This window comes from Eumetopias jubatus, unplaced genomic scaffold (assembly GCF_037043125.1).
Source record: "Eumetopias jubatus isolate StellerSeaLion01/CBP00866 unplaced genomic scaffold, mEumJub1_p1.0 scaffold_9, whole genome shotgun sequence".
NCBI classification, from domain to species: Eukaryota; Metazoa; Chordata; class Mammalia; order Carnivora; family Otariidae; genus Eumetopias; species Eumetopias jubatus.
In genome coordinates this window covers 66,460,965-66,487,061 of record NW_028274815.1, presented here as the reverse complement: position 1 = coordinate 66,487,061, position 26,097 = coordinate 66,460,965, and the positions used below count along the sequence as shown (strand labels likewise).

The window sequence follows — 26,097 nt, the reverse complement described above, 5'->3', positions numbered from 1 at the left end:
CCCACATTTTTAGACAGTAATTCCTTTAGCCCAAATTCATTAACAGTCTAAATTTTTTTTTTTCAAATTTTTGGTATCTGAGAAAGGGTATCAATGCAGTAAAGAGGCTTTGGCCTTTATTTTTTGTTGTTATAAAAGAAATATAATGTGAAAAATGTGAGGAGAGAAGCTACAGCCTTTAATCTTACCCCTGGCACTTTCCAATCTGTGCCATGGGGTTTTATACCATTGAACATGCATACGCTCTTTCCATTTATTATTATTTAAGAAGTATTTTTCTATTTTTGCATTTTACCTAAGTGATATAAGAACACTAAGTCCCTTTTCCTGAAGCTACGAAATCCTTTTCAACTAAAAAAAATTAGAAAGTCATTGTGCATATCCAGCATATACCTGGCAGCATTATTTCCCCTCGTATTATTCCAGTTGCTCTGTAAGCACTGGCACCCTGTAGGAGCAGAGAGCATTTCCCTTCAGTTCCCCAGGCAGATGGCAGCTGCTATGTTCCCACGGTCAGTTTTGCTAGCATTCACTGAGGGCCCATGTCACCCACAGCGTCACCCTAAGTTCGCTCTTACTCCCGAGGAAGGTTCTTAAAGGTCAGTCAGCAGCTAGTGCTTCCTGAGCTGCTCATGGCATCGGAGAGAATCGGAGGTTGTGTTCTTCCTCATCCCTCCGTGGGGGCCCAACAAGAGAGACCTTGCCCGGGCACTTGCGGCAAGAAATTGCTTTGAGACAGAATGAAAACCCAGCCTCCTCATCTGCCCCAGTTAGTACCCTTCGCTTAGGCTGGTTGGCTGGCTGGCTTAGGTTCCTCAGGAGTACGGGGGGAGCTGTATCACGGCAGTGCTGCTTGGCTCTCGGTGTGGCGTAGCTCCTCCCTGTTGCCGCAGAGCTGTGTCGAGGCCGTCCTCACAGCACTCCCGGCGTTCCTGTAGCTGGTCTTCACCGTCTCTGGTGGGGAACCTAAGCCACTGGGCGCGTGAAGGAAGTTTGCTGCGGAGTTCTAGCACCGTGATGATGTGTGTGAAGAAGGCCTGTGTGCAGCATTCAGGCTGGGGAGCCAGCACCCCATTTCCCTTGTCACTCCCAGGCTTAGCAGCTCCTACCAGTTCTTAGGAATTTTTGCTTAAGGTTTTGTGCTTCAGCTTCATTCAACCTTGATTACCCTTATCCATTAATAAAGAGTGGGGTCTAGTAGGTAGATAATCTCATCCATCTCAAAATTTTCATTCTTGGTTCATTGTTGTTTGAGGGGAGTTTTTCTCAAGGTGGGAAAATACCTGTCTAGGAGACATTAATTTAAAGCCAGTTTTATATGGTTATCTATATTTTCTTAGCCACAAATTTCACCCCAGTTTCTTGAAGAGGAGTTTCAAATTGTCTTGCAGTGCCTTAGATGGGGACTTGTACACAGTGCATGCTCAGATTTTTTCCCCTTGCACCAGGTTAGGAAGCACTGGATTTACGTGGCTCATTTGAGGCCATCCTCTGCCTGTTTTGTGGCTTGAACAGGTGTTTTGGTCTCGCGTGCTCATTTGGAGGATGCTAAATTCTCTTGCTTATCTTGCCTTTTTGACGTAACGAGAACTGTACAAGCAAATTGCTTTTATCATATGTAGAAACCCAGGAAAGACATTGAGTTGTAAATTCAGTCTTTCAAGATTCTGTGTTTCCTTTTTTAAAACTTATTTTTTATTATTGTTGTAACAGACATAGGAAGAATCGTGAGGCAGCCAGCGAACTTCTGATGAGATTGAAGGACAACAGGGATCTTCAGAAATTCCTGCAAGATTGTCAGGAGGTATGTCTCCCTTCAGCCCCTCCCTCCCTTTTTTCTAAGGAGAGTGAGAGCATTTGGCAGAAGAGCCCTTGGGATTATAAAATTAACTGAGGCCCAGAAATTCATTTCTAGCTGAGCCAGCATGGCACCTCGTCCGTTCTCTAGCCTGCTACCACTTAGAGTAACTAGATTCTTCTAATCCAGAATAGTCCAGAATTCTGTCCATTACAGTGGACCCTAGCCGTTTGTGGCTATTTCATTTTAAATTAATTAAAATTAAATAGAATTCAGAATGTAGCTCTTCCATCATACTAGGTGGATTTTAAGTGCTCAGTAGCCAACTGTGATTAGCAGCTGCCGTATTGGACAATGCAGATCTAGAACGTTTCCATCATCGAAGACTGTGTGATACCCTAGAACGTTTAATCTAAATGCATTTAATATCATGTTGTAAGTAAGAAGGGAAGAACTAAGAGGAATAGGAACTGGCTACCCAGGTAAGAAGCAAAGATTTAAAGAATATGGACTGAGTTTTTTACTCACTGAAGACCTTGAAATATCCATCTTTCAGATCCTTGAATACGTGTCTAACATGCCAAGAGCAGCAATTCTGATTTCAGACTCCCAAGTCTTAACATGTGGTATTAATCTGATGAGCCTCATACTATTTCATGCCCCCCTGATACGTGCATAAACAAACTTGGAAAACTAAAGTTAGCCAGAAAAATGCAGTTTTTCTGCAAGCTAACTGGAGAATAACATCTGGCTGCCTTCACATGTTCATGAGTTCATGAGCACATCACATTTTTCTGTTTGCCAGAGAACAACAGTGAGACTCCGTCCTCTCTGGTTTGTTGGGTTAAATCCCCTCAGAGGCAGAAGTGGGATGAAGAATATCCAAAGGAAGCTGCAGGGACCTTGGGGGAGGGCATCTGGTGGGTGTGGGGATAGGATCGGGTCGTGTGTGAAGAACATGACTGAACATCACAACACCTTGCCTGCAAACACATTGCTGTGTGTTAGAAGAAATACAGCCCTAACAGCAGTTGTGTTAGATCATGTGTGACAAGTGATCCTTCATGTCCATTCAACTGCTGTCTTACTGTGTGAATCTTGCAATATGCTCCAGCCCCTAAAGCTTCAGAAAGAAAGCCCCTGAACTCTGTAGGTTAGGGTCTGTCAGCTTCCTGTGCCACTCTGATGAATCTAGATCTGTGGGGGATTTGCCTGGAGCCGGACAGGCTGAAGACAAGAGAGCCTCTTTGCGTGATACTGAACATTAATAACCCGCTTGGATAGGATGCTCATTTAATGAGGTGTCCGTGTCCCCCAGACAGGACATAGAGAAGAGTAATGGGATCTGAAGTTAGGTACGTAGGGTCGCATGTTGTTCCACAGTGAATACCCGGTGACTCTTTAGCCCTGGAAAGATCAGGAGCTGTTTGGAGCCTGGGCTTTGCCTTTGACACACTAGAGGTCCCTGTATTACTCCTTGATGGTTCCCTGGTAGTACCATTGATGACTCATTTTAACCTCAGGCCATCTTGGGGGGAGAGCGGAGTAAAGAGGATTCCATACTCTTGCTTAAAAGGCAAGTTTAATGAGATGAAATTCATGGACCTGAGCATGGTGAAACCTAAGCTAAGTTTGGGGGACAGAATGCCAGAAAATGAGCAGGAGGTGAGGAGACAAGAGGAAGCCTTGAGAGAAACCCAGGTGAAGTTTTCCCGTTTTCCATTGACATATGTGTGGATTCATAAGTAGAAATGGGGGGGGGAAAGTAAATGGATAAAATGATAGTCCTTCCCAGTGGAATCACAGGAAATCGTCTTACCGGGTTGTTAGATCTTCGTTACTACTTGTTCCAAACTAGCACCCTTGGTTGTTAGGAGTTCACTCCTTACCATGCACCAGTGACTCTTGGGCATGCCTTGAGGGCTCAGTCCTGCCATGATTTCCCCTCACAATATGCAGAAAGGTTTTGGCTGGCCTGTTAAGTCCTGGGAATGATGTGCAGGTCTCTTTGTGACTGTTCTGCCAAGTCTTCCTGGTTTAGCCTTTCTTTCCTTGAGCCTCATTAAAATTTAGTACAACCATAGCATCTGCTGGGGGGGTGCCATCTCTCCCATGTCAGCATGGAGAGTTTCCATGGAGTGACTGAATGTAGGTCAGGTTTGGAAGCTCCAAAACCCTTGGTATAGAAGTGTAAGCAAAGGGGAGGTGTGTAGTAAGTATTCTTTGGCTGTGAACTCTGAATCATTCAGCCTCATTAAAATACATACCCTTTTTAAGCGTCCGACTCTTGATTTCTGCTCAGGTCATGAGACTGAGTCCCAAGTCAGGGTCCACACTGGGCATGGAGTCTGCTTAAGAGTCTCCCTTTCCTTCTGCCCGTTTAAAAAAAGTTAAATTAAAAAATACCCTTTAAGCCAGGATCTCTGAGAATGGAGTCTGTGTATGGACCAGCTTTGCATTTGAAAATCTACCTGTTACGCTTCGAGAAACTTCCAGAGCACTCAGAGGTCAGATTTAGTACCCCTGCTGTCTGTGGGCATTGTCCAAAGTCTCGGGAGTCCGACTTGTGTCCCCAGTCCCTTCCCCATGGGTGCCTTGGCTAGAGCAGACACGGGATGTGAGATCTGCCTTTGTTGCCACTTCTAGTAACCACTGCCCGGATGGGGAGATTTACTGCAGGGGCCTCCCCTGTTCCCAGTTGTAGATGGGTATAGAAAGCAGCGGTATTTCAGTGTGAGTTCCTGAAAAGGGATTTAGAAGTTACCGCTTTTCTGTTCTAGTCCCTCACACTATAGGGAAACTACATTCAGAAACTGAAGGTTTTTTAGAAGGGCAGTATAACTAGATTTGTGTGGCACAAGGGATAGTGAGTTCCATTGCTTTGCTCTGAGCTTGAATCAGTGATCAAAGCATTTTTCCTATCCCTTTCCAATCTGCACAGTGTTCTTTTCTGCAGAGAATGAGTATATTCTTAAATGACCTTTGCAAATGCCCACGAATAATAACTGTGGTTCTGATTGCAGAATTCTGATGAAGGGCTGATGAACTAGCAAGTTCCATGGCCCCATTTCATTGTGCTGTAGCTCATGGTGCTTTATCTGTAGGATGATGTGTTCAGCAAAAAGCAGATTTGTTTATAAGCCTCTGATTTTTATGTAGCTCTTTTTTTTTTTTTTTAATCTCTCTGGGTAGGTGGTTATGAATAGCGAAAATATGTGAATGTCCTTTGCACTTTGGTTAAATGCCTTCTATTGTGTTGAATCTGTGTGTATGTGGAAGACAGGGGAAGTTTTACCGTTTGGTTTTCTTTTAACCTCTTTCCCCCTTGGACTGAATGAATGGCCATAGTAATTCAGATTTCAGCTACCCATATAACTGGAAAAAAGGTAATTCTTTTAAACTAGGAAATTTAGTGTCTCTATTGTTATGTAACCATTCTCTGGTCCTAGCTTACAAAGAGCTGTATGAGATTTACTGGTTTTTCACCTCAGTAAAAAATGACAACAAAGATTTCACTCCCTTTTGCTTTCTACCCTCACCCCCCTCCTGCATGGTGGGTGAATATACTGAGAAAGGTAGACATGGTGCCTGGGAATTTGCCCATATTCAGAGCCAGGGGTGCTCCTGTGACCTACATCACTCTCCTTGACATCGTTTTCAAAGAACAGACTTTGTGTTATTTGAACAAATTGATGGGGAAGCCTTTCCCAGCAGCAGACCCGAGTGTGAGTGAATGACCTTGCAAATGTTGGTCCTGGGAGGGAAGGTTCTCTTGGTTCTCTATGCCATTTCTAAACCTTGGAGATTGGACCATGGAGGGTTTGGGGTGCAGATTTGTTGTCGCAGCGACTGGTGTAAAAAGTGGGGTTCTCATGGTCACACAGGAGAAAGGGACATGGCGTCTTCTGATCCTACATTCCTTTGTGTATCTTCCTCTTAGGGAAACAGAAAGCCGTTCCCAGGTTAGTGCTGTGCACGGGGTAGGAATTAGGACCTGGCACGGCCAACTACAGGCAGTAGGGACCCGAGCGAATTGGGCTGAAAGCCAGCAAGGGAAATGTGTCCAGGGCCTGGGGCTGGGCTGGCTCCCACTGTCAACCTCATGAGAGAACTCCGATCTGTCAGCTGCTGGCAGGCTTTGTGAACCTTGCTGGAGTTTAGATCCAAGGAGACATGTTGGGTCTCAAATCAAGTCCTGGGGAGTGTTCTTGGTCTGAATGGAAGGCTCTTGAGAGAAATAGAGGCTATAGAAAGAGAGGTGAAGGTGACTCAGACTTTGAAGGCAACTTTAAGAGGGCATCGCTGTTGCCTTACTCCTACAGTGAGCGAGCGATTTATGCTCTTTGGCATTCCCATAGACGCGCCATGGGATAAAAGAGTGGGGGTTTTGTGTTGGGTCTTTTTTATATGTAATAGAAAACTAAGAGTGAAAAGATTACCAAATAGAGTAAAAGGCAGTTAATCATGATTAACATGGTATAGCTGGCACAAGTGTCTGGAAGAGAAAGAAGATTGTGACTTGCACCAGTTAGGGTAGAATTTTAAACACAAGTCTTTGGGGGGAAGGCTGGTTCCACGTGCCAAACACTTTAAACGCTGGCTCGGAGAGCTTTTGTGCTTCTGGATTGAACGTTAGATACATACTTTGGAGCAAGGCTCAGGTACATCTCCCATACAATGGAGATAACCTGTCATGACGGGTCAGGGTTGTAAAGTAAATATTTGGTTGTCTGTTGACATGGAAACGTGCAGTATGCTTAGTACAACATAACACAACTCTTTCCAGGCAGAAAAAAGGCTGATGTCTGTGATCACAATCTCTGAAACCTTTCTGATTTTTGTTTTTCCTAGCTATCTCTCTGGATCAATGAAAAGATGCTTACCGCCCAGGACATGTCTTACGACGAAGCCAGAAATCTGCACAGTAAATGGTTAAAACATCAAGCATTTATGGCAGAACTTGCATCCAACAAAGAATGGCTCGACAAAATTGAGAAGGTGAGAAATTAAAAATGTTTGATGAGGCTCCCCTTTCTGTGGTGTGGCCATGGCATGAGAGTGACCCCGGTGGAAGTGAGCTTCTCGCCTTAGCACAGTCTCTTGGATTTTTGAGTCCTTCTGATTCCATACAGAAGTTACACAGCCTGGAGCAGTCCCTCTCCCACTTAACAATTCCTGAGTTTGACTCGGTAGAAGGGAGAAAAGCAGAAACCCAGTCAAGTGTGGCACAGAACGCTTGATTTGTCTTTTAGAGAGTACTAATTGTTGGGTTTCTGTTTTGTTTCTCACCTGCTGTGAGCCCCCTGGACAGAGTCTCCACTGTCTTGATCCTGTCACATGTCCTGGACTGTGAGAGACTGATGATTTGCACAGAATTTAGAAAGATTACGTTTTGTTTTGTTTTAAGTTTTCCCAGTTTTTCTTGGGTGACCAGGCATTATAACAACTTAAAATGTAGTATTTTGGCACAGGGAGATGTTATGCAGCATAACTGAACATGAAGGTGAAGTTCCCCACTTCCCCTCTACTCTTTCTCAGGCTTTTTATATTGTTTCGGACTCTTTTTTTTTTTTTTTTTAAGATTTTATTTATTTGACAGCACACAAGCAGGGGGAATGGTAGAGGGAGAGGGAGAAGCAGGCTCCCCACTGAGCAAGGAACCCGATTCAGGACTTGATCCCAGGACCCTGGGATCATGACCTGAGCTGAAGGCAGACGCTCAACTGACTGAGCCACCCAGGCACCCCTTGTTTCAGACTCTTAATGGTTAAAGTAACATGTTAGGGTCTTTGGGGGCCGAGTGGAGGGGATGAAATCTGATGTCCTGAGCACTTCCCCACTGCCCCAGATGAAACTGTTTCATCATGCCACGGTCACTTCTTGCTGGACTCTTGAAAGCCATGTAGTGTACATAGACTAGGCCCTTGTCCATTTTAGTAAGCGGTAACCTTATGTGTAAAGGCTTTGTACGTTGAATGAATAGGTAGATCACAGATTAGGGTTGTTTTTCACAGTGACCTTTGTTCGCTAGCAAACTGTATTTATTTATGTTTTCCAGGAAGGAATGCAGCTCATTTCAGAAAAGCCCGAGACAGAAGCTGTGGTGAAGGAGAAACTCACTTGTTTACATAACATGTGGGAAGTCCTTGAATCCACCACCCAGACCAAGGCCCAGCGGCTCTTTGATGCAAACAAGGCTGAACTTTTCACCCAGAGCTGTGCAGATCTGGACAAATGGCTGCACGGCCTGGAGAGCCAGATTCAGTCTGATGACTATGGCAAAGACCTGACCAGCGTCAACATCCTGCTTAAAAAGCAACAGGCAAGTGGGCGAGGCGACCACATACTTGGGCTTCTTTCTGTTTTGACATTGTCTTGATAGTCTTAACTCGCCCACCATGTTCTCAACACCTGTCTTCTGTGTGAAGGGGTTTTAACCCAGCAAAGTGTTTGTCCTGACAGCATCATGGGACATTGCTAGAATCAACTGGAAAGACACAATATTAGTAGAAGTATTGGGTGTCTGTGCACAGGAATACTTTTTTTTATTGTCATCATCTTAGTTGACCCATGCCACCATTTAACAGTTGAGTAAATATTCATTTCATTCATTTCTGTAGTTTACACGAGGGAAAGTAATCCTGTTCACATACTTTGCTGTATAACATCTAGTAGATACGTGTTAGTTATCTGAGTGGCCGAGTCCCCGGCCCCACAGTTGTGCTTAGAACCAGTCACTGGGGAAATGTCTCTGCCAAGTGCTGAGGCCTGTTTCTTCAAAGTGATACCCACCCTTCCTTTTCCTAAACGATGTGGTTACTTGGCTATGTTACTGTGCATTGAGGAGTTTTGTTAAGCGTGGTTTTTTTACTCGTGGCTGTTTACTTCCCTACCTAAGAAAGGAGTCCATTTATTCCTAGATGCGACCCCCTGTCTCTCAGCCATCAGTATGTGATGTTTCCTGAGTGAGACCCCCCCCTTTCACTTTTGCTCATTCTCCTCCTGTAAGTAAGCAATTAGCATGTTTTCACCTCATAATCGGTATTTAAGAAAAAATAATCAGCCTTCTAATTGAAGAAATTTAGAGAAGGTGGAAACATTAGCTGTCCTTTTTGCCTAAAAGAACTGGAACCTTAAGATGTTACTGATGGATAACGTAGGTTTCCAACATTGTTATGGCTTCTGAACAAGCAGATGGAATACTGTCCTTTCCCCATAATTCTTGTTTCTCTTGTCATTTGCCTTCTAAGTTCCTGGATAAACTTGAATGTTGTTCCTGAATAAATTTGAATGTTGTTCCTGAGTTTAAAAATCCTGGGAAAGGGGCGTGCCTGGGTGGCTCAGTTGGTTAAGTGTCTGACTCTTTATCTCGGCTCAGGTCTTGGTCTCAGCGTTGTGAATTCAAGCCCCGGGTTGGATACCACACTGGGCGTGGAACCTACTTAAAAAAAAAAAAAGTCCTGGAAAGGGATTAATTGGTCATTTGATACATGTTAAGAATCCTTTCTTAGACTCTCCATTATATAAATTTATACTCGAGCTTCCATTTTGGCCAGTGCCCAAAACAAACATTTTATAGGACTGCGTGTCTCCCATGTCTCTGGTGTGACACACTTGATGTTTTCTCCTTCAGATGCTGGAGAACCAAATGGAGGTGCGGAAGAAGGAGATCGAGGAGCTCCAGAGCCAGGCCCAGGCCCTGAGTCAGGAGGGGAAGAGCACCGATGAGGTGGACAGCAAGCGCCTCACCGTGCAGACCAAGTTCATGGAACTGCTGGAGCCCTTGAACGAGAGAAAGCATAACCTGCTGGCCTCCAAAGAGATCCATCAGTTCAACAGGGATGTGGAGGACGAGATCGTAAGTAGACCGTCACCATACAGGGGGCCTTTCCATAAGCCTCCTCACCTGTCCTGCCTTAAGCCGTGTTCTCACTTATTTGTTAGACTCACTTTGCACTGCATCGGTGAGCTAGACTATCGAAGCCATGCTTTTATGTATTTACACGAAATGCAACTCCATTGTTCTCTTTGATTTTCTAAAGATGTTCTATGGTTTAATGCCCCTAGAATAGTAGTTTTAAAAAGTAAGGGTGAGGACTCACAGTGAGTCCAACAGTGAGGATGAAGTAGGGTCTGAAAGACTAGCCCTTGCTTTGTCCTGGGGGAGAGGGTCCGTCCGGCTCCTCAGGCAGCTCTTCCCCGTGGGATCGCACACACCTTCTCTCTTGGGCTGGCCTCCCTGCTAATCGTCTGTTCTGAGCTTGTTTGCATCAAATATTTGTTCTTTTTGAGCGGTCCTGACCACCTAAATTTACAATTCTTTCCAGTTGTGGGTTGGAGAGAGGATGCCTTTGGCAACTTCCACGGATCATGGCCACAATCTCCAGACTGTGCAGCTATTAATAAAGAAAAATCAGGTAAGCGTTCCTCCTTGGGCTAGCTCAGTCTGATGAATAATTGCTCCATATTACAGGGCAGAGACTGGGAGAGAGCACTGTTTCCCTGTTCCCACAGACCCTACAGAAAGAGATCCAGGGACACCAGCCTCGCATTGATGACATCTTCGAGAGGAGCCAAAACATTGTCAGCGACAGCAGCAGCCTTAGTGCTGAGGCCATCCGACGGAGGCTCGCTGACCTCAAGGAGCTGTGGGGCCTCCTCATTGAGGAGACTGAGAAGCGCCACAGGCGGCTTGAGGAGGCTCACCGGGCCCAGCAGTACTACTTCGACGCAGCCGAGGCGGAGGCGTGGATGAGCGAGCAGGAGCTGTACATGATGTCTGAGGAGAAGGCAAAGGTGGGAGAGGTTTCCAGCCCTGCCCCAGAGAGCCTCAGACTCCCACCCCGAGCTTGTTTTCTGTGGGTGGCTGTGTCTTTTTGAAACATTTCATTGTCGCTTTCAAGTGTCACGGGGGACACTGTGGTGCATTAGGTGACTGGAATCTGTGGCTATTTCCCCTTGACACAGTCTTGGTATGTCATTAAGACTAGGTTTATCCTTTTTTTTAATATTTGCCAGAGTCCTTTTTGCTCTTTAATTAATAGAGTTACCTAAACTTCACAAGATGCTTTTGAGACCATTTAAAAGTTTTTAGGGTTGCAGGATGCTGTTGTCTACATATGTGTTAGACTGTGAGGAGCCTCAGTCGGCCAGGGCACACTTGGTTTCCTGGGCTTTTGCCTGTACGTCAGAGGGGTCTCACTCATTCCATATGATCCTTGTGTTCATCTTTCACGGGGCCTCCCATGATCCAGACCACGTTGACCCTCCTGAAAGGCTTCGGTGTTGCACTGCCCATATCGCACTTGTGGTTTTATTCTTTCTGATGATTCTTCCTTCCGCCCATCATGCAGTCAGCTGGTCCTGCTTGAAGGTGGTGTTGGGTCAGAGGGGACGACTGTGGTTGTGACCCTCCCCCTCATTGCAGGATGAGCAGAGTGCTGTCTCCATGTTAAAGAAGCACCAGATTCTGGAACAAGCCGTGGAGGACTATGCAGAGACCGTGCATCAGCTCTCCAAGACCAGCCGGGCCCTGGTGGCTGACAGCCATCCTGAAAGGTGAGTACTATTTCGTCAGGATGAGAATGGCTGCTCAGTTCCTCCCAGTGGGAGGGTCTGTTACTCTGACCCATGCAAACGGGAATGGCAGCACCCATCTTGAGTAACTGGTGATGTAGATCTTTGGGAAGGGTTTGTAAAATAGACCCAGTAGGCTTGTGCTGAACAGAAAGGGTGAACTGTTACATTAGGAAACTGTTCTTGTGGGGTAAATAACTCCTATGAGCCCAAGGCCCTCTTGAAAAATGATTGGTGTCATGAGTCACAAGTACAGATTGACTTGCACAGATACGGGTTATCAAAACCCACCCTTGGGTTGAAAGTCACCCAGTTTAGTTAAGCGAGGATTAGTTTTACGAGGAGTGGTAGACAAGAATGCACAGACCTGTAAAATAATAGGAGCAAGATGATACCACTTCCTCACAGATCAAGTCCTTTGAGCACCTTGGGAATAAAGAAGAAGAGGGGTATGTGTGGTACTCCCCCAGTTTATACCACGCTCACATATTAACTTTAATGGCAGTTATTTTAGGCTTGCTATGTAACTGCCTTTTATAACTCCGGAAAAGAATCGGCTTTGTGCATCAACCAAGGCAAGGTGAAGATGCAATCAGTGGCCGTGTTGGTGTGGGGGGGTCCTTCATATGTTCATGATAAGATTCCCAAGAAAGTGCCTTCCTAGTCTCTAGGGTCGAGCATCAAGTCCTTGTCTCTGGTTTCCGGTTACAAGACTGTCTTTGTGGGGAGAAGTTGGAAGGAGGGGAGGCAGCACTCCCAGGACCCACTTGACAGGAGTGGTGGGGAAGAGCCTGCACCCCAGAGAAGGTAGCGATGTGTGCCAGTCAGGGATAGCATTTGTCCTTTTGGCCGCATGGTTCTTGAGAATGGAAGGTGGCTCCTGGGTTTTGCATTAACTTTTAACGTCAAAGGAAATCCTGACTTCCAGGGTCAGCAATGCAGAGAGTTAGGGTTTCTCCTCCCTCCCTCCATCATCACAGTCATGATGGCCTTCAGCCTTAATGATTGTGTTTTGTTTACATGTTGGCTCTAAAATTATTCAAGGTCAAATTCCAGAGTTTTATATTTTAGGCTAAATAGGAGAGCCAGAAGTTTCCTTCGAGAAATTTTATGTAACATGCTCTCTTAGCATTTCCCCCTCATTTGTTTTCTCCCTGAAGAAAATGTGACATTTAAGGTCCTTTTCCTGCCGCCCCTCCCCATCCCCACCCCCTCTTCCAGTGAGCGCATCAGCATGCGGCAGTCCAAAGTGGATAAGCTGTACGCTGGCCTGAAAGACCTCGCCGAAGAGCGGAGGGGCAAGCTGGACGAGAGGCACAGGCTCTTCCAGCTCAACCGGGAGGTGGATGACTTGGAGCAGTGGATCGCCGAGAGGGAAGTGGTCGCAGGGTCGCACGAGCTGGGGCAGGACTATGAGCACGTCACGGCAAGTACCGCGGGCAGAGCCAGGGCAGCCGTGCAGTGTGCACTATGCCTGGAGGGCCGCTTGACTTATCTGTGAGCACATCACACACCCCAGACTCACATCAGAGGTCATGGGGTTTGGTTTCAGCTCAGCTTGTTTATCACCAGGCAGCTTTGACTTAGCTTGTTTAACCTCTCTGTGCCCTTTTCCCCAGTAGGAAAAGGAGATGGAGCCAGGGCCTTGCTCTGCGATAGTGAGCAAGAAGGAGGCCTGATTGAGTTTTTAGAGCTAAGACCTGTTAAGTCAACCACACTACTTGCTACTTTCCAAGGGACGTTCATAATGATCAAGAAATAAAATGTTCATGGTTTTCTCACTGATTTTTTTTTTTTTTTTTTACACTCATCTGCATTTCAGATGTTACAAGAACGATTCCGGGAATTTGCCCGAGACACCGGGAACATTGGGCAGGAGCGCGTGGACACCGTCAATCACATGGCCGATGAACTCATCAACTCTGGACATTCGGATGCTGCCACCATCGCTGAGTGGAAGGACGGGCTCAACGAAGCCTGGGCTGACCTCCTGGAGCTCATTGACACGAGAACACAGATTCTTGCCGCCTCCTATGAACTGCACAAGTTTTACCACGACGCCAAGGAGATCTTTGGGCGTATCCAGGACAAACACAAGAAACTCCCCGAGGAGCTTGGGAGAGATCAGAACACAGTGGAGACCTTACAGAGAATGCACACCACATTCGAGCATGACATCCAGGCTCTGGGCACTCAGGTGGGTCAGGGAGCTGCCCAGGGTGGTGGGGAGCATCTTTGTGCATCTCTGAGCGTCTCTCTCCATTCCTTGGCTCCTCAAAACATGCCTCCAAGAATTGCCCAGATTCAACACACACACACACACACACACACACACACACACACACACACACACACACACAACATGCCTCAAGAATTGCCCAGATTCAACACACACACACACACACACACACACACACACACACACACACACACACACACACACACAACATGCCTCCAAGAATTGCCCAGATTCAACACACACACACACACACACTCTGTTACAATGCTCCATTTGGGAGAACTCAGTCCATAAAGTTCACAGTGTGCTACATGCACAGACATCGTTAAGTGACTCTCCCCACAATTAAAACAAACCAGATGCACTTGCAAACGTTTGCAAGTCATAGACCTTCTCAACAAGAACTTGTATTGTTAGCTGTTCACCCAGAATCGTTTCCGCAATAATACCTTATTATTCTCCATCCACCAGGATCTGAGTTTTATGTCCATGAAGAGGGAAAACAACAGTCTAATGTTTTAATATGCCTGGTCTCCCCACTCCCCCGGTCTGAAATGGCTGACACAAAGACTTTCTTTAAAAGATACTTGACAGAGTGATAACAGCACAGCAGTGAGAACCTGGAGTAGTATAATCACTCTTTAGTTCACTCCCCAGTCTCTGCACAGTTTCTTGTTTAGTCTTATGACTTTCAGAGGAAAAATCAATTGTATCTTTTTCTCCTAAACTTGATGGTCCTAGAGAAGAAATCAGTTTTATTAAAGATACCAGCCCTGGGTATATTAGGAGGTTTGTTCTTGTCTGTTTGGAGTACATTGGTAATCTAGGGCAGGGATCAGCATAGAAGCGCAGATGGTAAATATTTTCACCCTGGTGGGACACGTGGTCCCTGTTGCAAGTTCTCAGCTCTGCCTTTATACCGTAGGTGGCCCCAGACAATACAAAAGGAAGGAGCATGGCTGTGGCACAGTAAATCTTGATTTATAGAAACATGGGCCCAGCTCGGACTGTGGGCTGACCCCGATCCAGTGCCATTTAGCCTTACCAGTCTTCGGTGTACTTTGGAGTTTGTTCTCTGGAGGGACCACCTTTCCCATTGCCTTCTCCCCTGCCCTTAATTGGCCCCTTCTAGAAACTGATAGATCACAGCTGGGGCTCCATGCAGATTACGTGGCTTCAGCTTTTCCACCAAGGAGTTAGAAGATACCGAGGGAATATTTAAAAACAGGTATGTGGAGTGTCTTAGGGTCTGCATGAAGCAGAATTTAGTAGGGGGGCTCCACCGTGTATCCCAAGGATTTCCAGTCTTTCCTTCAGAGCTGGTGGCCTCCCCAGCTCTGACAACTTGCCATTCAGAAGCTTATCAGCTTCGTGTTCAGGGGTTTTCATCGCACAGAAGGTCCTTGGGCACCACATGAATGCCTGAGGCTCCTAACAATGCAGTCTCACCTGTGCCTGGAGCAAGGCTTCTGGAGAGGGGCAGACCCCAGTTTGAATTGGGGCCTGTTGCTCTGTGTCACTGCAAGTTTAATTTATGCTCCCGTGAGAGCTCTGTAAGTGTTCTGTAACTGTTGTTACATAAAAAAGAGCTTGAGGGAACTTGTGGGATGCCTCAGGGACAGAGCGAGAACAGACCTTCCCGGCAGTAGGTCTTTCCCTGCACCTGTAAAATCACTTCGTTTTAGAACTTCAGGAAACTCTAGAAATGACTGAGTTGCTCTCTTATTTTCTTCATTAAACCCCTTCACCTGGTGAGACTCAGATTGCTGAGGGCACCCATCTCCTCTCGAAGGAGGGAAAGAGTCCTCTCCCTCGAGTCTTGAGAGTTTCTGCCTCACCATATCTGCTGGACGAGGCCATTTACAGCTCTAGAAGTATGCGTGCCCCTCCTGCAAATACAGACTCAGCCCAGGTTTCTTGTAACAGAATTAGAATAGAGGGAGGCCCTTGGAGCAGGCTCCCAGAAGCCGGTGGTGCACCCTTGCCCACTGTTTAAGTCTTGGCCAGCCCACTCTGCACGGGAGCCATAGTAGTGGTCCTCACCGACTGCTCAGAGCAGTAGTTCATTTGTGTGGGGAATTTTCACTTTTGCTATCCCTCCTCTACCTTGTTTTTGTTTGCTTGGGGCTTTTTTGTTTGTTTTTAGTTTTTTTTGAGAACAAATTAAAAACAACCAGAGGCACAGGAAAAGGTTTTTTGTTATTGTTGTCATTTTGTTTGGGTTTTTTTTTTTTTTTAATTGGGAAAGATTTGGTTAGTCCTATAGGAAATTAGTTTTTCAAATAATTTCCTAGGAACTTGCTCATTGTTCCTTGAGTTATGCCTGGGCCACAGTCATGGAAGATTTCTAGAAGCAGGGATATGGAAATCAGAGCATCATGGAAAACAAACCCCATTGATTCTTTGCATCTGTTGCAGAAATTTGTTTGCCTTACATGCCACCACCTAAAGTCCTTCTTTGTGGTCAGGGTCAGTGTCCAGCTCCCTGAAAGCACCAGTGTCGTCCATCCTTACCCCCTTCTCCCCGCGTACACCCCCACTGGTATCCAACAGCAAACTCCCTCATAGGCCTCTCCAGGCTCCTGTAGTCTGAGATGACACTTGTCTGTGGACTGTGGTCACACAGCCTCAGTAAATGAAGGCTGATTGTATATTCTCCTCTTATATGTGTGTTTTTAATTAGATGTCGTTAACATGGTTACGTAACAGAAATCTAAAAATATAAAATAGCCACAGTTACGACTTTCTCTTGTACAAGCCTATCTCCCTTCCACTCCTCCCCGCAAAAAAGGCAAAAGCCGATCCTTGTTTTTCCCACTTTATTGCTCAGGAAGTGGATATTAGGTACACTCCATCCTCCTAGAACACTTGCGTGAGTATATAGAGCCCTTCTTTGTTCTTTTACATGCCTACGGAAGAGCCTCTTGTATGGATGTGCCATCATGAGTGTAACCAGATTCTCACTGATGAACCTTTATTTTCACTCTTCTGCTTTTACAGATGTTGCTACAATAAATAATGTCTTTCATTTCCTGAATGTGCATAATTATATGTAGGATAAATTCCCCAAAGTGGGATCATAAAATCAGAAGGTGCGTTTGTAACTTTGATGCATACTGCCTGTGCCTTCTACAGAAGCTGTAGCCCCTTGTCCTGTCAACAGTCAGATCCACTCACTGGCAGGTACACCATCAGACTTGAATTTTTGCCAGCTAATAGATAACAAATTATAGTATCTCCGTGGAGCATCTTTTGCTAAGACCCGTTTGCATTTCCTGTTTATTGAAATTTGGCTAGTGAGAAGTCCACCTTCTTGGATGTCAATCAGCTTTTTGGGCTACATGAGATGATATAATTTTGTTTTTCAAGTTGAACTGGCCCATGTGAGAGCTCTTACAGCAACATCATAACAATGGAAAACTTGTTTTCAAACTGAATTCTTCATGGCAGTTACTTGTTCATGATTTAAAAAAAAAAAAACCCTTCTGTACCGTGTGTGTTGTTTTTTTTTTTTTGCGCGTGTTGATTTTTCTAATATGTCTGCATATGTACCCTGTGCTTTCTGTACCATCTTTATATCCCAAGCTGCCTCCAGGACACCTGACCAAGGTCTCCTGCCTGCATTCCTGTAGCATTTCATTTGTCTTCTCATTCGCACTGAACTACATAATGCAGTTCAGTACATTTATACTAAACTTAGATTTTTCCAGTGTGGATCTCCCCGATAGAATTGTGAGCTCAGGAGCCCCCATGTTGGCTCGGTGCTCTCATTAGTGCAGAACAGCATATGGTGTGCATGGAGAGAGCGGTGAGGTGGTGGAGAGAAGGCCCCCACCCATCTGAGCTGACTTCTCTCCCTGGTGGCTTTGCAGGTAAGGCAGCTCCAGGAGGATGCGGCCCGTCTCCAGGCAGCCTATGCAGGTGACAAGGCTGATGACATCCAGAAGCGGGAGAATGAGGTCCTGGAAGCCTGGAAGGCCCTGCTGGATGCCTGTGAGGGCCGCAGGGTGCGGCTGGTGGACACAGGGGACAAGTTCCGCTTCTTCAGCATGGTACGCGACCTCATGTTGTGGATGGAGGATGTCATCCGGCAGATCGAAGCCCAGGAGAAGCCCAGGTAACCCTCCTGGCCTCCTGAGTGGGAGGAAATCCAGCCTGCTGACCCTGGGCAATTGTAGAGGAATCTTCTAGAGAGAACCAGGGGCCACTCCCAAGAGCTTCAAGGCCAGAGACGGGGTGGTGAGGAGTTTTGGGGCAGCTTCTCTTGCTTCTGTTGTCTACAGCACACAGTTACCAGGGAACCAGGCACAGTGTTGTCAAGCCGTCTCACCTACTCCCCTACCCCCATGCTCCACACTCACTCCTGTCCTCCTGCCCTTTCTCTGGGCTTCACGCTTCAAGCAGCCACATACCCTGGGCATGACTAGCTCTCCCTCATCATTGGAATTGAGTTCTTTTTCTGTGTCTGAGATTAAAAACCACTCTATCCCTTTTCTCATGCATTACCAAAGGTGTCTCTTACCCTCACCATCTGCTTAAATGGTGTTTTGAGACGATTATTTAATATTTGTTCCATATCTCCTCTCTGGCCATGTTTGCTGCAAGGCAGTGAAGAGCAGCTAAGAGATGAACAGGCAGGCCACATACACAACCTCCAGTTTTAGCCCTGCCAGCTCCAGTCCCCACTGTAATTGAGAAAAAGTCTTTTATTACTGTATATATAAAAAGCAGTTGTATTTCCCAGATCAGGACTTTAGGTTTTGATTCATGAGAAGTTCTCACAGCTCTATAGTAGTTGATTTCCAAGCTGGTGCTGGCTCTGTGTGCCTCTTCGTGCCCGAATAAGAGGGGATATTAGGAACACACATGTCCTGAACTTTTGGCAGTGTGGGTATAAAAGTTTGAACAGAAATCCAGTGGTTTTTCTGGCACCTGCCTGGCAACCATTTGGAGTTACTCAAATGTGTGCATGCATGTATGCGTGCACGCGCGCACACACACACACACACACACACTAATGAGAGAAGCTTTATTACAAATGTTAGATTGCATTGCTGGTCCTCAATCAGACCTGAAAGACATATTGTGCTGTTGTGCTGTTCCTGCAAATTAATTACGTGTTTTGAAACCTACATGTTTATTTGGAAAGCTTGATCTCCTAAAGGAGGTATTATTTGTTTAATTTTAGGGATGTATCATCTGTTGAACTATTAATGAATAATCATCAAGGAATCAAAGCTGAAATCGATGCTCGTAATGACAGTTTCACAACCTGCATTGAACTTGGGAAATCCCTGCTGGCGAGAAAGCACTATGCATCTGAGGAGGTAGGACGGCTCTTTGCTTTATGGCCCCGGAGTAAATGCAGTTGGTCTTAGGATGTAAGATGACTTTATTTTGTTAGTATGTATGCATGTGTATATGCAGACACATACACAGAGAAATATGTATGTATTCATACACAGGTATGCTTACATGTATATTGAAATTCTTTGCTCCTCTCCCGTGTGTGTGGAATAGTTAACACAAGAACATTCTAGGCACAGAAGCGCATTTCTGCAGGCCTCAGGTTGAAGTCCCATCCTTTGTCACCTCCTCCAGTACTCACCCTGGGTGGCATCCCTTTTATGTCTAATTCGAGTGAGGATGGTGGTAATAAAGAGATAAATGATGAGTCACCATGTGGCCCCCTTGAAGGGGTATGGTGTTCTCTCAGGTCAGGGCTTTGCCCCTCTCACTGTCCATCTCTTCCTGAGTGTGTTCGCCATATGGAGCCCCAGAATCGGGAGGTGGCTCAGTGCATGGTTGGCTGCCTCAGGACAGCAGCTGTGGGTGGAGCCCAGCCTTTCCTCTCAGCCCCTTCTGGAAGGCACTTTGCCGTGTTTTTCTCTCTAGTACATAAATAGACTGAGTAGTCCTTAGGTACTCTCCCTGGTTTAGTAGGGATCTCTACAGAAAATGTATTTTTCTTATGTGAAGTGACCCATCAAGGGGAAGGCTAGGAGGATGTGGTACAATTTGTTAAGATGTCCCTGTTGTCCTTCTTTCATCACAGATCAAGGAAAAATTACTGCAGTTGACAGAAAAGAGAAAAGAAATGATTGACAAGTGGGAAGACCGTTGGGAATGGTTGAGACTGAGTAAGAACCTATTTAATCTTTTTTTTGGGGTGTCCATTGACCACATGCAAGTTTAGTTTTCTGCCGTGATTTGTTGTGATGTTATCATAATGATTTTTGGAGTTCTTAATGCTTCTTTCTTAATGCCGTAGTTCACCATTTCATGCTAAATATTTTTAAGTAGTTCCCTGTGGCATATACATTATTTTTCATCCCATGATTGATCTCAGTGTTGTAAGTGGGATTTGGGTGTTCTTCAGGAACAGCATGGAATAACAATTTGATGTCCCTCTGGGAGAGTCCAGCTTGAAGTCCCTTCCTCCTCTAGTTATCTTTAAGAGGAATTATTACTGCAGTCAAGAAAGTAGAAAGTTCACCTGATTAGGTCTTATATCTGGTGCTCTCAATAGAAGGTTGGTAACTTTATAAAAGCTACCAACTACAAAGGTTTTGCAATGAGCTGGCCATTATTCTAAGTGTTGTATATATTTTTCTGTATTTATACCCCAAGGGGATCCTCTGAGGTAGATTCTAATTTTAGTCTGATTTTATGAAGGAATATATGAGCTACCACAGAGTTTATAATGGGAATAGCATTTAATAATAGGTATAAACACTGGTAGCCCAACTCCAGCATGATTTACCATGCTTCACCATTCTGTGCATGGGGCTCTGGGCTCTCAGTGTAATAGAACCCCATTCTCAGACCCCAGGGGTGCTCACTGGAAACAGAATCCAGGGGGCCTTGTCTAAAAGGTTTGTAAAATGCCTAATGCAGGCACCTCACCCTTTTGGGCTAGAACCCTCTTTTGAAAAAGAGATCCCTCTCTTGACCATTATTTGGATGAGGATTTGGTGTACAAATTGTGAGGATTTCCTGGGCACGTTCACTTCAGCAAAGCCTGTATTCCTCCACACTGTGAACGAGGCACCAGGTTGTATGCTGGGTGCGTGTGATGACGGGGTGAGTCCCTCATGCAGCCGTGGGATCTTCTCCTTGTAGCCTTGTTGAGAGGCTGTTGGCAGCTGCTGGGGATGCTGATGCTGCCTGCAGTCCTTTCATTACCTGTATGGCCCCAAGCATCACTGCTTGAGGCCGTGGTGCAAAGCCAAGTTCTAACCTGCCCCTCCCTTCACTGCAGTGGACGTCTACTGTCTTTCCTCCCTCTCAGCTCCCCCAAATTAAAACCGACAGCTACCACCCCAGGAAGGGTGGTTGATGAATGAGTGCCTGCGTAGTCTGGTTGTATGTAGATTGAATTCCTTCAGGGCCCTGAGGCTTACCTCACTGAAGTAGGGCGGAGTGAGTAGAGCATACCTCCTAGGCCTGCACTGTCCACTGTGGTAGCCCCTGTCCACCTGCAGCTCCTGAGAACGTGCAGTGTGGCTGGTCCAAACTGAGGTGTGCTGTACGTATAAAATGTATATCGTTTCAGAGACAGAAGGAAAAGAAGTTACGTCTCAATTTTGTTGTATTGCTTACATGCTGAAATCATAGTTTGATCTATTGGGTTATCTAAAATACGCTTGTTAATTTCACCTGTTTTAAAGTTTCACCGATTTATTTTCTGTGTGGCTACTAGAAAAGTTAAAGTGGGATAAGTAGCCCACGTCACACACAGGCTGTACCGCACCGATCAAGGCTGGAGACTGGCCGTGTGGGCAGCTGCCATCAGGGGGCAGCATCGTCCCCGACTGCCCGGCCCCCCCTGCTGGCCCACACTCACTCTCGGTACCCTGTGCAGTTTTGGAGGTCCACCAGTTCTCACGGGACGCCAGTGTGGCCGAGGCCTGGCTGCTCGGACAGGAGCCCTACCTATCCAGCCGAGAAATAGGCCAGAGTGTGGACGAGGTGGAGAAGCTCATCAAGCGCCACGAGGCTTTTGAGAAGTCTGCAGCCACCTGGGACGAGAGGTTCTCCGCCCTGGAGAGGCTGACGACGGTGAGTGGCTGCTGGGTGCTGGGGGTGCTTGGCCCTTTGGTTCTCCTGGGCAGCTTCTTCCTGTTTGCCTCCTATAGACCAGAGAGTCATATCATTGCTCTGTTGTTAGAAGCAGTGAGGACCTTCCTAAAACTGGCTGTTCTCTTGGTGCAGAACCTGGGGAGACTGTCAAGGGCTGCCACTCCCTCAGTTACTTCCTGCGTACCTAGCTGTGTAGTCACTTCCCTGCCTGGGAATTGATTGATTGGGGTTTGCTTTTCTCTTTTGATCTGCTTTTCCTCTTATATCTCATAGAAGCTTTGGTTTGTAGGGGAGCTTCGCCTTATAGTTTAATTCAGATTTTCAGAATCAGAATTTCTCTCAAGTAGTAGCTGGATCCTAGAGCACTGAGAATTCTCCCATTCCTGATCATTTCTTGTGCCACCATTAAATTAATGCTTTAGAATAAGGCTTGCTCACTGGTGTTTACTCTCCAATGACACTTGCACTTCTGATAGAAAGCTGATTCTTTATGGTCTACAAAAATGGAGTTCTTTCCAGTTTCTGCAGTACTGAGGATGTAAAACATATCTGCATACTTGTGTGTTAACTGGAATATTTTTGGTGCATACATACTGCTTGTGAAATGGCTTAGTTTCAGTTAGACTGCTCTGTGACTTTTTTAATGTGTTACTTGGGTTTGGGCTGAACACAGATGCCTACCGCAGGACAAGAATCCTCCTTGAGAATTACTGCAACTCTGTCTCGGTGGTGTTTGTCTGAGCTCTGATGGGAAGTCCATTGTGGACCCTCATGCTCAAGTACTTTCTTCCCAAGCAGAGTTGAGAGCTGCACAGTTCATTTAGAAATGAAACCCCGAGTCCCAGGGGGCACCCAAACCCACTGAGTAGACCTGCATCCTCACTCGGGTCTGTTTCCCGTCGTTCCGGGTTCTAGCTGCAGTTCTGTGATCCCAGTGCTGTCTCGCTGGGTGTCAGCCCTTCTGGTTGTCCGGCATGATCCAGGGTAGGAGACCGAGGCAGGAGGGCTTTCTGGGTTCCTCAAGAACCCTTTCCTTAAAAGAAGCAGAGTGAACTTTGCTGTGTCTGCCCTCAGCTGGAGTTACTGGAAGTGCGCAGACAGCAAGAGGAGGAGGAGAGGAAGAGGCGGCCGCCGTCTCCCGAGCCGAGCACGAGGGCTTCTGAGGAGACCGAGTCCCAGCAGCAGTGGTGAGTCGGGGGCAGCCTGCACTGCCCGAGTCTTAGCTTCCCTGACAAGTGAGGTTCGGGGATCGTCTTTGCTAAGCTTGTGCGACACTCGGCCTCACCACATGCCCTTCCCATTAATTCTGGAGAGTGTGTCAGATCTGTGTAGTCACCCCCGATGACATCGGAGAGCACACTTGCCTCAGGTGACATTGCTGTGTAGGCGGCAGAAGTGGGGTGTGGACAGCACCCACTCCACTGCCTGCACACGCATGCACGCGCACACACACTCGGAATTCCCATGTGACTAGTGGAGGGCGTGAACCACCCAGATTTCAGGCCACTGATTATGTGGTGTTGCTTTTTGAAAGTTCTTCACATAAAGAACAGAAATTATTGTCTATTTCTGAAAAACTAATGACTATGCTGTGGTGAGAGCCCTGTGCCAGCCCCGAATGCTGCCTGTGCTGGGGGGAGAGGGCATGCCTGTGCTCTAGCTCTCTACCTAGACTTGGTTTGGAATACCTGGGAAGTTCCTAAAAAGAAATTGCATTGCATAAAAGGGGGTTGCATATGTTTTTTCTGAGAGAGAGTCTGTAATAAAATTGAGTGATGTTGTTCTCCCTCATCGTCTCTGTTTTTCTCTCTTTCCTCCCTTTCCTTACCTTCCCCTTCCCTCCCCTGCCCTCCTTCCCTGCTTTACCCAACAGGGATACTTCAAAAGGAGAGCAAGTTTCCCAGAACGGTTTGCCAGCTGAACAGGGATCTCCACGGGTTAGTTACCGCTCTCAAACCTACCAAAACTACAAAAACTTTAATAGCAGACGGACAGCCAGTGACCAGCCGTGGTCTGGACTGTGAAGTTCACTACCATTTGTCAAGAACCACTCTTTCCAAATCCTGTTGGTTTGACCTTTTGGCTTCCACTTCACCCACAGTGTTAAAATTTTTCCTTAATTCGTAGGCTTCCTTGGTTTCATATTTGTTTGCATTTAATTCATGTTTATTTGAGTCTATTAACTGATGGATGCTCAGTTGCCTTAAAGCAACATACTTATTTTTTGTTTATTTATTGTGAGCTTTTTACTTTATTGAGATTTTACAGCGAAAGCCTTACATGATTAATTGAAATTAAATGAGATTACAGCAAAATGAAGAAGAAAACTAGAATCCGACAGGTATGACACATCCAGTTATACTAACAGGGTGCAATACTGCACTACACATACCCCCCCTTTACAGATGTCATTAACCTGCCATAGTTTAATAGTAACTAGGAAGGTTGGTGTATAAGGAAGGAGACTCTCAGTACTAAGATTAAAACCTTAAGTCACCTGTGTCACATTCCATGAAGGATGCATTCATTTACTGAAAAACGGGAAAAAAAGCGGGGGGTGGAGTTGGATCTACTTGGGAAGCTCTGTTAACTTTAGGCACAAAATCTGAAATGATTTTGAGACCCCTGGATTATGTATTACTTTTTCCAAATAAGTTCTTCCATTTCTTTCTGCCAAGACCTGAATTGAGAAATTGTGAGCTTACTTGCAGCAAGTAATGCAGCCAGCCTCAGGGGTGAAGTGCCCGCTGACCCTGCTGCCACCTTGGTCCTGGTCACTGTCAGCACTGCCATGACGCCCAGCATGGCAGGCGGCAGCAGTCCTCGGCAGGTTCAGGAAGCCTGCCTACCAGACTTCTGGGCCTCTCCCTTCAGTCCATGACTTCAGGGTGTCAAACTATTTAAATTTCTCAAACAAATGGAACAAAAGCCATTCTGGTTCACCCTGATTACTTGAATGCTGCACTTGGTGGACCACCCCTAGGAGCCGTTGGACGCCGCCTGGCTTCAGAAGGAATTGTAGCGTCTATGTAGACAGAAACTCCGTTGTATATCTCATACGGATCTTCTCGTTTTTCATTTTCTTATGACTTTTTTTGTGAGGTTCTCCAGTAAGGAGTCTTTTTAGAATGGCATTGATCAGACCACCAGCAGGGATTGAAAATGTTTTAACAGAAATTCTATTCCTTAGGAATAAAAGCTTATGAAAGAGGTGATTTCCTGGTACTGCTATAGACAGAACAAAACCAAATCCATACTACATCCAAGCCTTGTGAGACAGTCACTTGCTCATTTGCCATATTTAGATGTTAGTGGAATCAGAAACCTGTTTTGATATGTGTTTTCCATGAGTTAAGTCTGATTTGTCTTTTCATTTCATGATGCATGTCTTTTTTTTTTCTTTTGTCAGGATAACATCATATAGCATCTTGTTTGTTTTTCCTTATTTCTATGTACATATCTATCTACTTGCGACTGTAGATGGGTATATAGATAGATGCCAAGCTTCTTATGTTCTGGGGGTAGTGTGCACCATTATTGGGTCTCTGCCTTAAAACGCACCAAAATTCATTTTAGAAAAAACTACTGCTTTATCTTTGGTCATTAGGGAGCCCTGACATGTGTTTCTGGCTCCAGATTCTGTGTCATTGATCTGTATGTATATATGTGATGTTTCCATATATATATATGTTTAAATTTTATATCATCTGGAATGATATCCAATTTTATGCTTTTTGTATTCAGAAGACCAAAAAAAAAAAAAACACAGAAAGAGTGCAGTGATGTTTTTGGCATTTGTTCTCATGCCTATTTTTATCTAGATTTTTAAATTGTAGCTTGCCAGAACAAGTTTTTTATTATAATTGGATTGGAAGAAGAAAAGCCTTTTCATTCTTTTGAGTTGTGGTGCAGAGACTCAAGTTAATGAACTTGAAAATAGTGTTGCTTCATGCACTTAGAAAACCAATCAGGTGTTTCTTGTGCTACTAGTTGTCACGTTGCATTCGTGTTCACCTCCTGATTTAAAGATCTCAGGTGTACCCAGCCACTAAAGCACTCTGGACTAATCGCTAAAGAAAAGCAACATGGGGTGGGGGTTAGGGGAGATTCACATGTATGATCATAGCACTATGATTTGCTTTTGATGTTTGTCTCTAGTGGTGTGTTGTCTGTTGGCATGCTTAAGCACATGTCCATTAAAAATCATTTTGTTCCTTTTATTTTCTTGTTTTCTTGGTTTAGTGATTCATTTGCATAAACATTAATTATCTCTGCATACTGGTTTGGGGTTTTCTCTTTCCTTCTAACTCTAAAGAAAAAAATTTTTGCTGCAGAATTTCCCCCAGAAGAGGCTTCCCTGGCCTTGGCCCCCCCTTGAAGTCTGCCCCAGTGCTATAAACGT

At 45.6% G+C, this 26,097-nt stretch overlaps 1 protein-coding gene across 3 annotated transcripts in view; it reads left to right on the top strand.

The window, feature by feature from the left end:
• The window catches only part of SPTBN1 (spectrin beta, non-erythrocytic 1), a 140,755-nt gene that overhangs the window by 102,783 nt on the left and 11,875 nt on the right, over positions 1-26,097 (top strand). For 2 of the 3 annotated variants that reach the window (XM_028103771.2, XM_028103772.2), the window contains exons 17-31: positions 1,714-1,804; positions 6,650-6,796; positions 7,857-8,120; positions 9,432-9,656; positions 10,126-10,215; positions 10,313-10,594; positions 11,226-11,356; positions 12,596-12,800; positions 13,197-13,571; positions 17,486-17,730; positions 18,802-18,940; positions 19,669-19,753; positions 21,478-21,674; positions 22,770-22,882; positions 23,569-23,632. In XM_028103771.2, the coding sequence (XP_027959572.1) occupies positions 1,714-1,804; positions 6,650-6,796; positions 7,857-8,120; positions 9,432-9,656; positions 10,126-10,215; positions 10,313-10,594; positions 11,226-11,356; positions 12,596-12,800; positions 13,197-13,571; positions 17,486-17,730; positions 18,802-18,940; positions 19,669-19,753; positions 21,478-21,674; positions 22,770-22,882; positions 23,569-23,632 (2,653 nt within the window). Of the gene's footprint in view, positions 1-1,713; positions 1,805-6,649; positions 6,797-7,856; positions 8,121-9,431; positions 9,657-10,125; positions 10,216-10,312; positions 10,595-11,225; positions 11,357-12,595; positions 12,801-13,196; positions 13,572-17,485; positions 17,731-18,801; positions 18,941-19,668; positions 19,754-21,477; positions 21,675-22,769; positions 22,883-23,568; positions 25,366-26,097 lie in introns of those variants that run through there. The other variant, XM_028103773.2, reaches the window with a different exon arrangement.